The sequence below is a fragment of the Poecilia reticulata genome, linkage group LG4, assembly GCF_000633615.1.
Source record: "Poecilia reticulata strain Guanapo linkage group LG4, Guppy_female_1.0+MT, whole genome shotgun sequence".
In the NCBI taxonomy this organism is placed as follows: domain Eukaryota; kingdom Metazoa; phylum Chordata; class Actinopteri; order Cyprinodontiformes; family Poeciliidae; genus Poecilia; species Poecilia reticulata.
In genome coordinates, this window is record NC_024334.1 from 20,011,490 (window position 1) to 20,027,788 (window position 16,299).

Here is a 16,299-nt window from a genome sequence, read left to right on the forward strand (position 1 = left end):
TCCAAGGTTAAATATCCAAATTTTATTTCAATTTTCATTTAGAATTTTTTTAACAAGTTGTACAAACAGAAACATCTGAATAGTTGAGAATTTACACCCGAAGAATAATTTCTTCTACATCCCTGAGAGAGGTAATGTATTCCCTATGAGAGCCTTATGTCAGACAGGTTCACAAGCTATGTATCTTTAGAATACAAAAAAACTGATAAGTGTTGCTTATACTTTAGAACGATCTCTTTCTAGGGTTCTCGTACTCATAAAATTGGGTACAAAGCGTAGCTTGCAATGCCACAAGTGTTGCCGCCGTTCCGGGCCATCCGCATGTATCCGCCTTCACCCCAGCTGCTTCCCCAACTAGGAAAAAAAAGAAGAAAAATCAGTAAAACATCAAGGCGTATCATTTTTTTTAAGTGACACCAAGGTTTCCCCCAGAAAACCTGCTAAGCCCGGTGGTTGGACACTCGGCAGTCATTCATCCAGTGATTCTTTGTGTTTTTGAGTTAAAAAATGTTTAAAGTTGACAGGAAATTTGAAAATATCATTTGATAATTATGTGTTATTGAAAGATTAGAAGATTATTAATACCTGAACACCAACAATAAAGTCTTAAAAAATGCAAAAATAAAAATTTTGGTGGAGGCACAAGTAAAGCCTTGTGGCCCGCCAGGCTTATAATACACTGGGACACATTTTGATTTACATAAAAAGTGTCATACCTGTTTTTGAGGATCCAGTAGTCTTGTCCTTGCTCAGAGCCGTAGCCGACCAGCAGCACTGCGTGGCTCAGGTGGTTGGAGTTACAGCTGGGCTCGTTGTAAATTCCTGCAGAGAAATTCAAAGGTAAGGCTTTATGTAAAGCTGGGGTCCCCAAACTTTTTCCTGTGAGGGCCACATAACCTTTCCCTTTCTGGTGGGGGGCCGGAGTCAGTTTGTAACAGAAAAAGTGTGACGATTGTAGGAGTGCCTAAATGTAAAAATTTATTGTTTTCCAGCAAACACAATCAAATAACATTCTCTGGGTTCTTCACAGAAAATATCCAGGAAGGATTATAGTCCATATTTTTTGAACTATGAGCCGCACTGGACTATAAGCCACAACCCCAAAGTTTTGTTTTTTTTAAAGCCAGTAAACAGCAGATATCTCTGCCGCTCCAGGTTTTCCACACCAATACAGCAGGAGCAGAGGGGGGCGGACACCCAAAATTAATAACAGGTAATAACAGGTAAATTGAATATCGCATTTATTACGGTTGAAAAAGAAAAAGTTGCCAAGTTTAGATTTAACTGAACTGATTACGGTAGTTTACAAATGGTAATTGTAACAGTAAAAGTGCTGATCCTTCGTGTCTGCTACTAGCATGTGCTAAATGAAAATGGGCGCCGCCGCCTTCTTCTTTTGATTTCAACGGCAGCTTGTGTCCATTATTGTTGCACTACTTCCATCTACTGGATCCTAATATCTAGACCTCAAATTCTCATAAAGATCCCAAAAAAACCTAAAAATCTTCTTTTTCCCCTCAATGCTATTTAACTGATCAACATTCTCAAATTTCAATTCCCTATTAAAACCTAATTCTGTTTTAATGGGCGCTTTCTTCTTTTATTTCCAATTTTGACTTCCAATGATTCACTTCCTGCTAAAGAGCCCACTGGTGGTTGAAGAAAAATTCACATATAAGCGGCTTATAGTCCGGAAAATATGGTATATGAAAAAAAAATCTGAATGCTCTCTTGTTATTGTTCAGAGGGCCGGACCAAATGTGGAGGCGGGCCAAATCCGGCCCGCGAGCCGTAGTTTGAGGACCACTGATGTAAAGACTCCCTGCCTTCTCTGCTTTGAATCATCATGAATGATTAGATTTCCATCTTACAAAACACGTCATTAGTAGTAAATAGTAAAGAATACAATTGCAAAGTTATTTCATCAATAACATTGAGTTTTATCAGATAAGAACATCATCCAAAACTTCATCCATCCATCCATTTTCTTGCACCCTTGTCCCTTAGTGGGGTAGGGAGGGCTGCTGGTGCCTATCTCCAGCTAACGTTCCGGGCGAGAGGCGGGGTCACCCTGGACAGTATTTCAGAAATTCTATTCCAGAAGTCAAATCCATGCAGTCAAATATAAAGATTCATTACACAAACAGTAATATATTATAAGCATTTATCTCTGATAATTTTAATGAAGGCTTTTAGCTAAAATGAAACCAAACTTTTGTTCACACATTTTCCTTCTACTTAACTTTCCATTAATATGCTGAAATACAGAACTCAGCTTTTTTGAACAATGGCCTTTTTTGTTCTTCCTTCTTATAGTGAGCACAAGTGACTGCCATAATGTTTTTGCATCCAAACTTATTCTGCTCTTGGTCTTCTGTAATGTTTTAATAGCTTGATAAACTGAATTTAAAATGTTCATAATCATAATTGACAGAAGCGAACACAATATATTGCCCCGCGTGCGTTAAATCCGTACATGTTTTGGTTATTGGAACTGAATTACTGAACTAAAATTAATTTTGATGGTGTTTTGATTTATTTAGAAATGTGTCTTCACTGTTTTCTTGCAATTTCTAGCCTGAAATGTGACCACGATTTTAGCAACCAAAACAAACCTGACCTTTTGCTATTTCTTGAAGATACTGTGCTCTAAATGCGCAGCAATTTTCATAAATAAGCACAGCTTTATGTGCAAAAAGAAATGGTGGTAAAAACAAACATTTACTTGTTGATGTTGGACAGAAATCTCTTAATTTCTAAATCAAGCTCAAATTGCTCGCAATCAGTTGCTTGTTTAAAAATCACACAAATAAGAAGCAGCACAAAAAAGTAATTTTACTGTTTGAAATAAATTTTGCTCTTAACTGACACAGGAGGAAAAATATCTCTGTATCTGCAGATTGTTTATATTCTGCTGCTGCTGGTGTTAGACAGGTGCAATGCACAGGGGAGGTTTATAGAAGTTAGTCTCTCTGCCAACTGCTGTAGCTAGAAACTGATGCAAGAAGGATAGTTATGCTGCTTAAAATTCCAGGACAGACACGCGTTTGATCAAATCAAGTAACAAATTTCATAATGACTAATTCATGTGTAAACAGAGTGGATAATAACCTGAGCTGTAGAAGAGGAAGCTAGCATGATCAGCATCCACAGCTACTGTAATTGGCCCGACGGTTGCCACGGCGTCGGCCAGCGCCTGCTCGTCTCCTTTGGGAATGAACCTGTAGTCTCTGATATGAGCCACTGCAAGGCTGCTGTCGTAGAAACAGGGCTGTGAGTCCTGTGGAGAGAAACGAAAGGCCCTGGATGATGAACAGTTCTCAGTTTGAGCCTGTAGGTCTTCAGACTGGGCCTCACCACGGAGGTGTACGGGTAGGTGTCTGTCGCCTGCAGACCGTTGCTGATCACGTAGTCGTAGGCGTTGGCCATCCAGGCGCCGCTGCAACCGTAGGTGCCGTACGATTTGGAGCAGTCCACCAGGTTCTGCTCGCTCAAAGACAACAGCTGACCCGATTTTTTGTAGAGTTGTCCTTCTATCGCCCCTGTTGTGCTGAAAGCCCAGCACGAGCCGCAGTAGCCCTGAGAAGGCAAACAACAGATTGTGACTGTGGTCACAAAAAACGTCGGACTATCAGATGTTTTCTCACCTGATAATCCGGTAGACTCGGTTTGACTGGGGACCAAAATTTCAACATTTGTTACATTTTCAGCTGGTGCGGTTCGCTTTCACACTGCACTGTGTCAAACAATGCAAACTATTTGAAAAATCTGTTCTCCTCGCCTGTGGGGGGCGCTGCACCAAGAACTACTGAAGGAAACAACACAAAAGCCTTTGCAAAATGTAAATATAAATGGAGTAGTGTGAGATTTTAGCGGTTGTAGGATTTCTCTTTTGTCTTTGGTAAAAGACCACCAGCATTTACCCAGAATGCCTTGTGCTTTAGTTCACTTCCTGCTTTTGGAGCGGTCCACATCCACATATGCATTCAAACCGCATATTCAATTGAACCAAGATCTAGGTTTTAGGCGAACCAGAATTATATTGTGCATTGACACCTCCCCAAACGAGCTGGACTTAATAGACAAGGGTGTGAACACACCCTTAGTCTGGAGAGGACATGCTCAATTGAGTGCACAGTTGTGGTCTTACCTGGTCTTTCACCTCAGTGACATAGCCTTTGCTCCTGTAATCAACAGCCGCAGCGTCTAGTTTCTTGGCGTTGTAGCGCAGTCTTCGAGCTGAAACCTCCCTTCCTCTCGGCACAAACTGGGCGTTGATCATGGCTCCCTGCAGAGTTTGGTATTCCTGCCTTGTCTAAAAATTGAAAAAAGACACAATTCAGGTTCTGTGAAGTTATTTTCAGCAGTTAGCTCAGCTACATGTAGCAAACAGATGTTATATTGCAGTGAGTTTGTGGACAAGTGAATAAATTAAGTTTGGTTTCTCAGCTAAGCAACAAGATGTTGCTTGATGCAGTTGTTTGGCTGAGAAAGCAGCAGTAGACTTAACAATGGTCTCTTGCTGAACTGAAGATGTTTAAGGTCAACTTAAAACAGCATTTTATCTACGTTAGATAAACTAAAACAAGGTCAGTCTTGTGCAAAGAGACAGACTACCAACTGCTACATGGGGTTTTATTTTGTAGTTATTTCTTGGTGTTTCTGTCAAAAACAAACGTGAGAGCAAAGCAGCACTTCTTACAAGGTCTCCATATTTATTCATTGCCATAGCAAAGGACATCTTCCCCATGAGAAAGCCTTGGTTGTGGTCTTCAATGTTGCGCTTGTTGTCCTCCCAGATGGCCCTCCGCTGCATGTCGTCCTGAATAACAAATCAAAGAATTAAAAAAAAACTTGCACGCTTGATTGTGTTGATGTGCTTTAGCCATCTGTTCGCTCTCACTGATTCGTCATAGCTTATGCCATGGCTGCTTTTCCAGATCTCCCACTCAGTCAGGACCACCTCATCCGATTCCGACAGCACCGTCTGCGGGCTGCACAGCAGGATGGAGAGCAGGGCCGCCCTCAGCAGAAAGCTCACCGGCCCAGCTGGAAGGAAAGACAACAAAGAGCCACGACCTCTCGTTGAATTGGGATTTTATGCATCGTATTGTAAAGGTGGTGGCAGGAGTTCACTAGGATCAAAACAACGCTATGAACCATTCTGTCTCTTCTCCTGAGCCCTCGTTTTCAGAATTACATTTTTCTCCCTGTTCAGTTTTAAAAGCACACAGCACGGGTGGGGGACATGGCTTAAAAATTTATCACGATATTTTGTGGTGAAATCATGATAACGATAAAGGTGACGGTAACTATTTGCTGCTTTTTTTAGGTACTTTATCACAGCAATCATAGCCCTACAAACACAAATAATGCTCTTGGAAAACATTCCCTTTTGTAGTACATGTCTTTAGCACGCCACTCACAAGAAGAAGTGTGATTTGTATCACTAAACTGTGCATTTAACTATTTTCAAATGAATTCATATTGATTGATACTGTCATTGAACAAACAGTGCAGAAAATAGTAAAACTGACAATCCCGACAACATGGATACTCTTTTGGAGAGTTTTAATACATCATTAATTGGAATTTATCACGGCGATTATAAATCACAATTCTAATCAGAAGAAATTTATCACGATAAATGATAATACGATAAATGCCCTCTCCTAGCACATTCAAAGCTTCACCATAAGGTACAATCACATTAATCTAGCAAAAACACTGATAAAAATAAATAAAACAAAAGAATCCTGGGCTGCCTACCTGCACACAGGTGAGTCTGTTTTGTTCCCATGTTCCAACAGCAACTCCAACAGAGTAGCGACTCCAGCTACCAGCCCGCTATTTAAAGCTTTCTGGTAAACTACATGTTCCTGCTCTACTTTTACTCGATCCCTAAATGAACACCTGACAGTAGCATTAGTCAACAAAAATATGTTGTCCTCCAAACCCTCTGCAGTTATCACCTAGAAACAGCTAAAGCTGCAGTATTGTTAATCCCTCAAATACATGTTTGTAGCCGAGCACAACACCCAAAAAAGGGACAATGCGTCTAATCTGATTAAAGTTTGCACCCGAAATGACATCAGCTGCAAACGGTTGCATTTGAATAAACACAGAGCTGATTCTGGTGCATTATGTGAACAGCATTTCACTGAGATTTCACGGTCTGGACTTTACTTTTTGTAGACTTAATTATTTACGAAACTCTTTAACATTGTCATGTGGAACTGGGAAGAGTCACAAGATCAGTTTTAGGGGAAAACATCAAGGTTTCAACTGAAGAATTTGAATTCATTTTCAGTTTCAAAGCATTTTTTATTAGATTTTGGAAGAATTTGAATGTGAAATGCTGAGCAAACCATATCAAAACAACTCGGCTCTCCTCCGAGGCATACTGCATTCCCACTCACTTTACTTTTTCCACAACTTATAGCCACAGTAGGTTTCAATGTATTTTGGATTGGATTTTATGCGACAGTGGAGCCTGACTGTGAAGTGGAAAGAAAATAACACATTGTGGAACACATTTGTATTCTGCTAAGCAGGGAGTGATTTAATCAGAGAAGCAGCCCAAAGTAACTCAGCTCAGGTAGGAGAAAATGTAAAAAATAAAATAAAATAATAACTGATAGACTTGCAAGTCCCATATGGGATGAAGTGAACATGTGGAATAAGGTGTTCTGACCCGATAAGAACAAATTTGGCCCAACATTTGGTCCTACATGCAAACCACACTGCATACCACCCTGAACACACCATCATCATCATGAAACATTCTGCTGTAGGACTTTCTTTTCTTTGACATGGACACAGAAACTTGTTAGATTTGGCAAAAAGGACCACTCAAAACGTGTAGCCGGAGCTACAATGGAATGGGTTAGGTCACATTCATGCTCAATAACGACCTAGTCAAGGTCCAGACTTAAATCCGACAGAGAATCTGTGGCACAGCTTGAAAATTGATGGTCGCAGATGATTTCCTTCCAGTCTCACTCAATATTATGCAAAGATCTCAGTTTCTAGATCTGCAAAGCTGGTAGAGACATAACCTTAGAAACTTATTGTTACAGCTGGATGTGCTTCTACACAGTATTGGCAGACTCCCACAATACTCGTAAGATTTTTATTCATAAAGCAATTTTTAAAAACTATGACAGATCACTTATTACAGATGATTTTGTATTTGTCCTATAAAATCCCAATAAAGTCCAGTAAAGTTTGTCCTTTTAACGTGACACATAAAAAGTATGTGTTTAGCCATTGTACCTATTTTTAAACTAATATTTTTTACTTGAGGAACTTTTGATTTGTGACTTGACTGGTGCAATTCTAAAGGAAAATAACAAAAAAATAAAGTGCAAAATTATACTACTGTTTAAAAGTTCAAATACGTCTACCTTGAGTTTGATCTTAATACTTGGGAGAAGAAGTGGATACTTTTTTTTTCCCAGCTGTATTCTGCAGCGCCCTCTGGTGGCGGTGTTTCCTCCTTGCGGGGTCCACTGCAGAGGCTGAGCTCTGCCGACTCGCTCCCGCTGTTATTATGATGTCCGCGACGGGGCAACACCCAAGCACGGTGCGGCAAAACAGGCAAATTACGCGCAGCATCGCGTCTAATGAGTGAGTGCGCATCACGGGAGCGCCATGAGTCACGACTGAGGTCTGCAAGGATGTCTTTCAAGGTAAAACGCAGCTTTCTCCATCCATCTTTGCCCGGGCAGCCTGCCTGAAACGGCCTGTATCGTCACGGGACACACGGCAGCAGCAGCTGCTGGTCAAAAGCAGACTGCTGTATAGTCAGGATTTGTTTAATGACGTGATGTGTTTAAGTATAAAGGAAATAGAGGTTACATTATACTGACTCCCAACAGTGTAGCACATGTCTGGGCACAATAGCTGCATTAAATGGCTCACGAGTCTTTGACAAATACATCTTGGGTGTTTATGAACAATCCTGACTGTTCGGAGAATACCGGTGGAGAAACAAAACTTCTAAGTTATTTCTCGTTTTATCAATTGTACTTTTGTTGGTTTCCTATGGGACAGACGTTATTCGTCTCTTTAAGTGGTGGCAATCAATGGTTCTTCACTGAGCTGAACCGGGATGCATCTCTCAGGGTCTGCGCGATGTTTAGAGTTGTTCCCGTTTGTAAAGATACAGTACATCTCCTGCTTTGTTTGTTCGTCCTTTTTTAGTTTTTTGATAAAAATGGAAAAAAAAATTCTCCATTTCCCCTTGTTGTTTAAACACACACTGCACAAATTTGTGTTATGGTCAAGGACAAGGACTGGACAGAAAATAACCAAAAGCTGTCCATATATAACAGTTGAAGGACATTCAGAAACCTGACTAGCACTACTTCAACATAGTAAAAAGCAACTGTCCAAGAAATTACTCAAAAAATATCTGGTTAAAAGGCCAGTCAAGTGTTGAATAATGATCAGAATATTTAAAAATGACGTAATCAATTAGGCAAAAATGCAAAGTTATGTCCAAATTCTGGTATTTTAATGACTAAAAGAAATTAATGCAAATAAAAGATTGAGAGGTAGAAAAACAAAACTTTAGCGCAAACAAGAAGTTGTGCTTTAACTCTAGGTGTGTTTGCATCTCATGGATTTTTTTTATTTTTTTAATTCTAGTGAAGTTTCTCACTTTAGGTAGAGTGAGCAGAAGTTCTTCTCAAGAGCAATACTTTATAAAAAAAATATATTACTCAAGGAAAAGTAAAAAGGACAGCCTAGTGAAACTACTTCTATGGGGTTCTATTTGTGCCAAAAAATATGCTCATTTGCTTAACATATTTTTGGAACAAATTGAACTCCATAAAAAAGTACTCCCCCCCCCAAAAAAAAGTAAAAGTAACTGAATTTTAGGTTGAAGAGTTAGGCTTACCCAAAAAAACAAAAGTTTGGGGTTGCCTAGAGACCACTGATCTGTCTTTATGGGTTCTAACCTCTCAGTCACACACAGACACAGCGACCTGTGTGTGTAGCATCTACTCTTAGTGGTGACACCGAGTCGCACACCACGGCGGTCCCTGTCTGCTGTCAGAGTGTGTAATGCTATAATGGTGGTTTCAGTGTGAGCGGTTGTTGTGTGCATTTACCCCCGCAGAAGGAAACACCCCTAGCTAACGCCGGCTTCTGGGCGGCCAGGAAGGGAAACCTGGCTCTGCTTCAGCTGCTGCTCAACAGCGGGCGAGTGGACGCCGACTGCAGAGACAGTGTACGGATCCTGCATGCCCCCCGGCCGTTCAGCCGCAGGCTTTAACCGTAAACCGCCAGAGATGCAGAGAGCATCGAGCGCTACCTCTGTGAAGCATGTGCTTGTGTTTGTATGTGTATGCTATTTTTTTTATTTATTTTTTTTTAGTTTGCATATTATGAATTTATCTGCATCTTAATATTGCAGTTCTCTTATCACCAAGATTTTTAGTGGGGATTTTCTTCTTTATTGCAAATGCATGATTTTTTTTATAGGTTTTGTCTTTGTCTTTTCTTTGTAAGAAAAAAAAGTACATTCTCACTTAACACTTTTAAACACCAAGGTTATTAAGTATTTTGCATACAAGACAAGCAGACAGTAAAAAACAGGAATGTGAAAAACAAATAATAAACAGTTTGACAAAAAATATCTTATAGATATTCCCAATGCCTGAATATACAGAATTAAAAGACACATACACATAATTCTTTTCACTGTATGACTTTTCTTGCATTAGGTTAGTTAAAAATATTAAACTGCTTAATGCCACAAAATTAGGATAACAAATATTTTAAAGATTTATTTATTAATGTCTTCAAAATCAAAAGTTTACACACAGTATAATCTCTTCCTCAGCCCATTTGATGATGTCACGGCTTTGAAAACTTCTGATAGGTTATTCGACATATTTGAGTTAATTGGCTACACCCGGAACACACTGCTATCTTGTTTGACACGATGGGAAACAAGAAAAATTTGGTCGAATTTAACTTCAGACAATAAGAAAAAAATGCGTAAACCAAAAATAAATGCCAAAGTATTTGGGAACCTCACACGTGACAGGCGCTGAAGAAGGAGCAAAATCTGTACATTGCAGACATTTTTAGTACTGGTGCCAGATTATGAATAAATACAACTTTCTGGAGGGTTGACTAATTGTATGTTTTGTTTTGTTTTTTTTGTTATTGCAGTATGGAACGACTGCGCTGATGGTGGCGTCGTACAGCGGCCATTTTGAGTGCGTCAAAGAGCTAATTATGCAAGGAGCAGACATTAATTACCAGAGAGAGGTAGATGTGCTCCAGGACACATTACTCACAATAGTTGTTGACAATAGAGGAATTTTCCTCAATAACTATTATCATCAGGAAACTATCACTGCTGTTTTCGAAATTCTCCACTCACGTATTCGGCACACAATCAAAGAAAACGTGTATATTTATAGAGTAACACAGTGATTTTTGTTCCTGTAAGTTAAGGTTTTTGTTGTTTAGATTTCAGATCTAACTATAACATATGTGTAGAATGTGCAGGTCTTTTGGAGAGCTGTTTTGATGTGCTTCATGAAAAATATTAACTAATATCAATTGTGAAGCAAAAGGAAAAATGTCTTGTAGTGATCAACTTTCACTAAAAAAAATACCGAAGTCTTGAGTTGACTAATAGGGTAGTAGTCCTCCATGTAAACAGCTGTGTCTATTTTTATCCTCAGACAGGTTCGACGGCCTTGTTCTTCGCCTCGCAGCAGGGACACCATGACATCGTGAAGCTGCTGTTTGAGTTCGGCGCCTCCACCGAACTACGGACAAAGGTTCGACGTGAAAAACGCCGGGCGATGGTTCACCCAGTTACCAAGAATACATCTAGGCGTTTTTGCTTTCTCCATTTTAAGCTTATGCGTAACCTTCATGTTGCTTTTTTTCATGCCTCGCTACCAGGATGGCGGCACAGCTCTCACCGTTGCCTCGCAGTACGGACACTCGACAGTGGTGGACGTCCTGTTGAAGAACGGAGCCAACGTTCACGAGAGGCTAAACGTGAGATCTGCATCTACAGGCCTGTCTCTCCTCAGACAGTCACACATGGCTGATCTGTTCTGTATTCTGCCTCCCTTTGTGTCAGAAACCTGATGGTTAGTTGATCTCAGTGCAGCAGGAATCCCGTCTCTCTGGTTTTTCCCCAAACTGCTGAGTCAGTCATGAATCACCTTGAGCAGGACTAGCATGTGCCACAAACAGCAACAACCTTACTGTGCAAAAATGTATCTAACGAGCTAATTATTGGTGTATTTACAATGAGTTTTGCCTCTGCTGTTCTTATTTTATTTAATTTTTTCAGGATGGAGCTACACCGTTATTCCTCGCTGCGCAGGGGGGTCATGTGACTGTGATTCGTCAGCTGCTGGCTTCTGGCGCCAGGGTGAACCAAGCAAGGGAGGTAATGCCCCCCGCAGGCACAAATCACTTCACATGCCTACACTTGTCACCTATAAATCTGTTTTAGTTCTCTCTGTCAGGTTACTGTTTGTCGCTCAGTGTTCACGTTTTGCGATAATTCTAATCTCAGCGCTTCATCTTCCACTGTGACCAGCTTCACAGCACACAATGTAGTTGAAACGCAGGCAAGCGAAAAGCCTGACGTCCACCAGTAACCAGGAGATTACGACCTAAACAGATGTCTCCTTCAACCTTGTAGTTCTAAACGTGTAAACGGTGTGTGTTTTTCTCCACGGCCTCCTAACCCTCCATCTCTCTCCCAGGATGGCACTGTACCCTTGTGGATGGCAGCTCAGATGGGACACAGTGAGGTGGTGAAGGTCCTTCTGCTACGCGGAGCAGATCGGGATGCTGACAGATTAGTACGTTAATCCTCGTATGATAGTCACTTCAGATTGGATTGGAGAGTTGGATGAAATTATTTTACCTTATTAGTATTATTTTATACGTTTCATATGCTAAAGGAATTACAAAATGAGTAAGTGAAGGTCCTTTAATTAGTATTTATATAACTGAAATGAAATGCCTCAAATTTTCATATCTCAATCAGCCAAAAAAACAAAACAAAAAAAACTGTTATTTGTGGTTTCAGACAGACGATTTGATAAATCTAAGAATTGTGTTTAAGCTGGATCAAATATGATTCATATTCCTGACAAACAATGAAACAGCATTGAGTTCAGTGCTGAAGTGGCGCTAACTTCAATTCTTACAAAATAAATAGCGTTTTTGCTGACATTTCACAAAGAATCTCACACAAAATTCAAAGTTGCAGTATTTTGGTGTCAAATTTTACTTTTTATTTTTTTGTAGTTGAAAGCAGCTGAAGCTGATTTGTCTATTTGGTCTCTCGACTTTCCAGGATGGATCGACAGCGTTATTCAAAGCAGCGCTGAAAGGACACAACGGCGTCGTCGAGGAGCTGCTGAAATTTTCTCCTGCGCTCGGCCTTCTCAAGGTTAAGAATCTTCTAGCTCTACCTGCAAGATCATCTTTAATTTACGATTTACAACTAAATGAAAGATAATAGAGCAGGTTCCCTCCTTGTTGTGTCTCCAGAATGGCTCCACCGCCCTTCACGCTGCCGTCATGGGTGGGAATATTCGGACTGTACTTCTGCTGCTCGGAGCCAACGCCAATCCCGCTTTACCCAATGAGGTAACACTCCTAACTTTGATGAGAAACCGAACTAATAGACACGCCCGGATCATGTTGTGCGTTCTGTTTCGCAGCATAACGAACTCCCCGCCGATCTCACAAAGAGCGATCGCATCCTGAGGGTTTTACGGCAGAAAGCTGTGAACGGAGACAGTTGATGAAAGCCCGGACTCTCCTCCTTCACGCCGGACTCTCGCATGACGACGCGTCGTGAGGGGGTGGGAAGAACCACGTCAACGGTGTCGAATCTGCTCAACGGCGACATGTACTGTACACGGTGCTTGGTTAACAATAGTGGCTGAAACAAAGCTGTGAAAAGCTGAACAAACTTGAACTGAATGTAAGATAACACAGACATCTATTAGCCTTCTCTATGCTGTTTTTTTCCTCAGCACACATTTATTTGTTTACCTCTGATGATAGAGGAATTATGGATATTTTGCACACTATTTATTGGCCTTTTCAATAAATGTTATAAATGCACTATCAGTCTCTGGCATCTGGTTCTAAGATGGCAGGCCTTGTAACAGGACACAACAATAAACAATAACATGTCGTAACACATTGTGTAACCAGAATGTTTCATTTGTTATGAGGGAAATTTTCAATTTAGTTTATTTGTATATCGTCATATATAATCTAGTTTCTAATCCAGTTATCTACTGATCATCCTGTGAATCTGTCACTCACTTTACAACAATGCTAGAAGAACTGGGTGCTAGGCGTACTTTATATAGGTAAGAGGAGGAAAAAAGAATACAGAGAGCTTAAAAAGGAAACTAAGGATGTGCTGTGGGATAAATGAATCGATTCGAGCACAGTTAAAGGCGGAAAGGACTCCATGAGGTTTATGCAGTATCTGAGTTGAGAACAAAAAGAGTGTCAGCTCTGACTTCTGACTTCAAAACTTAATACCAAAGGAGGGAGAAGTGCAAAGATATTTACAGAAAACCGTGGGAAACTGAAGTCTGTTCCTGCAGCTGCAAAGCAACATCTCTGGCAAACAAGCTTCAGAGTGAAGACATAACATAACCTTAAGTCCAACGCTGTCATAAGACTTCAGCATGTAATAACATTTTCAGTCATGCTCTTCAAAATAAGACAAAGACACACTGGACCAAGAGTGCTTTCTATGTGGAAAAATGGAGAAAGAAAGAAAAAAAGAAATACAAAGTCATTAATATTAAATTATTTAAGCTAATTATTTTTAGACACTTCTTGGTATAATTTCGTTTATATATTTTTATTTTTATTATGTTGCCATTGTGATTTTTTTATTTTATTTGTTAAATTAGCTATAAAAATGCTATCTACATCTACTCCCTTTATTACTAGCACACATAGTAACTTGTAACAGGTTCATCACATCTAAGCACAGGAGGAGATGTTACTGCCTGGAACAGGAGTCTATTGGAAACAAGTCCAGATGTCGTCTAATTAACAACTTTACAAAAGAGTAAAAGTTCACCCGGACCTTTTGGCTTCCTTTCAATATATTTATGAATTATGACATCGGTGTTTTATTCCAGCAATGACTCAGTATATTCAAGAACGTACAGGAAACTAAACGGGAACGTCGAAAAAGAAACGTCAAGAATGACAGCTTGGTCACGTGAGCACCGCGGAAGCAACACTCGAAGTTCAGATGCGGAAGAGAGACAAACCTTTGGGATGTTTAGCGACTAAAAGTGCTCTGAATGTAACTCTTAAGTAACCGGACACAAGAGGAGAAAAGAGCCACAAGTTTTAATATTTAATCCCTGCGCACCCGGACAGGTTTCAGCGACAGAAGCGGCTAATGGCGGGCGGAAATTTACAGGTAAGTGACAGACTTTTAAAAACAATGACGTGACTCACCTGGAAGCCGATACGACGCCTTATTTAGCTCAGCTTTAATAAACAAACTAATAAACACGCTTTTATTTTTCTTTTAAATTGAGCTGTTTTGTCACAAAAAGTTCGTAACGGCGCACTTTTCACTCATTAGTATACATAGGTAATGTTTTTAATTATTTAGAATGTGATGACTTGGGAAGTTAGAACATTTTAAAGGGAAAATACACAAGTCCTGTACTGCTAGTGTCAGTATGATGTCAATTTGTGGCTCTGAACATTGCTGTCTTTTATTCTGCTTAATAAATAAAAAACATGCTGTGATATTTAATACTACTTCTCTGAAAAGTTGAAACGGAACAAATCAAAAGTAAATCCAATGATTACTTAATTTTGTAAGCCCCTTATTAAATAGCGCATAATATTAGCATGATAGCTGATAAACTATATATAGATTTTTGAAAAAAAAAAAAAAAAAACCTTTTTGAAATCAGCACGGGCATCACAGCTAAAAAAAGAAAGGAAAGGACAAGGGCGTGTTTACCACTGAGTGACGTCACTTATTTATTAGCAACCCTGGTTATGTTGGCATGTATTGAACGTTTCCAAACTTCTTTATCAATTTCCTGTCCTATTGTTTGCCTTTAGAAAGCTATTGATCTGGCCAGCAAGGCGGCACAGGAGGACAAAGCCAAGAACTACGAGGAGGCCCTCAGATGTTATGAGCATGCCATACAGTACTTCCTACATGTTGTCAAATGTAAGGAACCTCCGTCCTTCCCCTCACTCAGCTGCGCAGAATTCGATTTTTAAATTTTTTTTTTTTTTTATTGTGACTTTCTGTGTTGTCGCTGCAGATGAGGCACAAGGCGAACGAGCGAAGCAGAGCATCAGGGCAAAGTGTGCCGACTACCTGGATCGAGCCGAGCAGCTGAAGGTTTACCTGAAGCAGAAGGAGAAGAGTCCTCCGGCCAAACCTGTCAAAGAGTCTGGTGACAAAGGGTGAGAGATGTCAACAAATCAGAAATAAACTGATATTCAGCTGTGTCTGTTGCTGGTGTAAACACTTCTTTTTGTTTGTTTTTACTAAGAAAGAAAGTAAACTACTTAAAAACTACTGCAATTGTCTGCTTACTTAAGTATTTGTTTGTGTCCTGATGATTTATTGTTTCCTTGACAATCAAAATTATATCAAAAGCTTAGGAAAGTGGAACTGAATCTTATTATTCCCTGATTTTTGCTATATTTTTAGGAGTGAAAGTGATGATGGGGAAGATCAGGAGAAAAAGAAATTCAAAAATCAGCTCTCAGGTGAATGAAATTATTGTATGATTGAATTCTGAGAAATGCTTTAACTGAATATAGTGACTGAAATCATCTCCTTTTCCAGGTGCCATTGTAATGGAAAAACCAAATGTGAAGTGGAACGATGTTGCGGGACTGGAAGGAGCCAAGGAAGCCTTGAAAGAAGCCGTCATCCTCCCAATCAAATTCCCTCATCTGTTCACAGGTATCAGCACAAGAAAATAAGCAAACAAAAAAAAAAAGAGCTGCAGACGTATGGTCTGTTTCTAGCTCCGTACTGCGTGTGTTTTTGTAGGCAAGCGCACTCCGTGGCGGGGAATCCTCCTGTTTGGTCCTCCGGGAACAGGGAAGTCCTACCTGGCCAAGGCGGTGGCGACAGAAGCCAACAACTCCACCTTCTTCTCCGTCTCCTCCTCTGACCTGGTGTCCAAGTGGCTGGGGGAAAGCGAAAAGTGAGGTTCTGGTTTTCGGGGTGACGATGACGAGAAATTGAATGTGTAGAGGTGGGGG

The 16,299-nt window shown here is 40.2% G+C and overlaps 3 protein-coding genes across 5 annotated transcripts in view; 2 read left to right on the top strand and 1 right to left on the bottom strand.

Moving 5' to 3' along the window:
- On the bottom strand, positions 1 to 5,891 carry cts12 (cathepsin 12). Its single transcript, XM_008407411.2, has 8 exons — positions 5,770 to 5,891; positions 4,904 to 5,049; positions 4,703 to 4,822; positions 4,151 to 4,315; positions 3,358 to 3,579; positions 3,112 to 3,280; positions 717 to 822; positions 1 to 354 (listed from the first exon to the last, which is right to left on the bottom strand). Exons 1-8 carry the CDS (start codon positions 5,798 to 5,800, stop codon positions 255 to 257), a joined length of 1,059 nt encoding a protein of 352 aa, XP_008405633.1. The 5' UTR covers positions 5,801 to 5,891; the 3' UTR covers positions 1 to 254.
- Positions 5,892 to 7,482: 1,591 nt separating this feature from the next.
- Positions 7,483 to 13,213, top strand: ankrd29 (ankyrin repeat domain 29). 3 transcript variants are annotated; one of them, XM_017304568.1, is made up of 10 exons: positions 7,483 to 7,691; positions 9,128 to 9,347; positions 10,189 to 10,287; positions 10,710 to 10,808; positions 10,936 to 11,034; positions 11,336 to 11,434; positions 11,757 to 11,855; positions 12,356 to 12,451; positions 12,553 to 12,651; positions 12,726 to 13,213. In XM_017304568.1, exons 2-10 carry the CDS (start codon positions 9,252 to 9,254, stop codon positions 12,807 to 12,809), a joined length of 870 nt encoding a protein of 289 aa, XP_017160057.1. In that variant the 5' UTR covers positions 7,483 to 7,691; positions 9,128 to 9,251; the 3' UTR covers positions 12,810 to 13,213. The 3 variants fall into 3 exon arrangements, with proteins under 3 accessions (XP_017160057.1, XP_008405630.1, XP_008405629.1); XM_008407407.2 differs by having other exon boundaries at positions 7,484 to 7,691; positions 9,128 to 9,238; XM_008407408.2 differs by having other exon boundaries at positions 7,483 to 9,347.
- A 1,034-nt stretch (positions 13,214 to 14,247) lies between these two features.
- Positions 14,248 to 16,299, top strand: part of LOC103463808 (vacuolar protein sorting-associated protein 4B-like) — a 5,107-nt gene continuing 3,055 nt past the window's right edge. The window contains exons 1-6 of the mRNA XM_008407406.2: positions 14,248 to 14,470; positions 15,133 to 15,244; positions 15,342 to 15,486; positions 15,737 to 15,795; positions 15,875 to 15,994; positions 16,085 to 16,241. Coding sequence (XP_008405628.1) covers positions 14,450 to 14,470; positions 15,133 to 15,244; positions 15,342 to 15,486; positions 15,737 to 15,795; positions 15,875 to 15,994; positions 16,085 to 16,241 — 614 coding nt within the window. The 5' untranslated portion in view covers positions 14,248 to 14,449. The remainder of the gene's footprint in view (positions 14,471 to 15,132; positions 15,245 to 15,341; positions 15,487 to 15,736; positions 15,796 to 15,874; positions 15,995 to 16,084; positions 16,242 to 16,299) is intronic.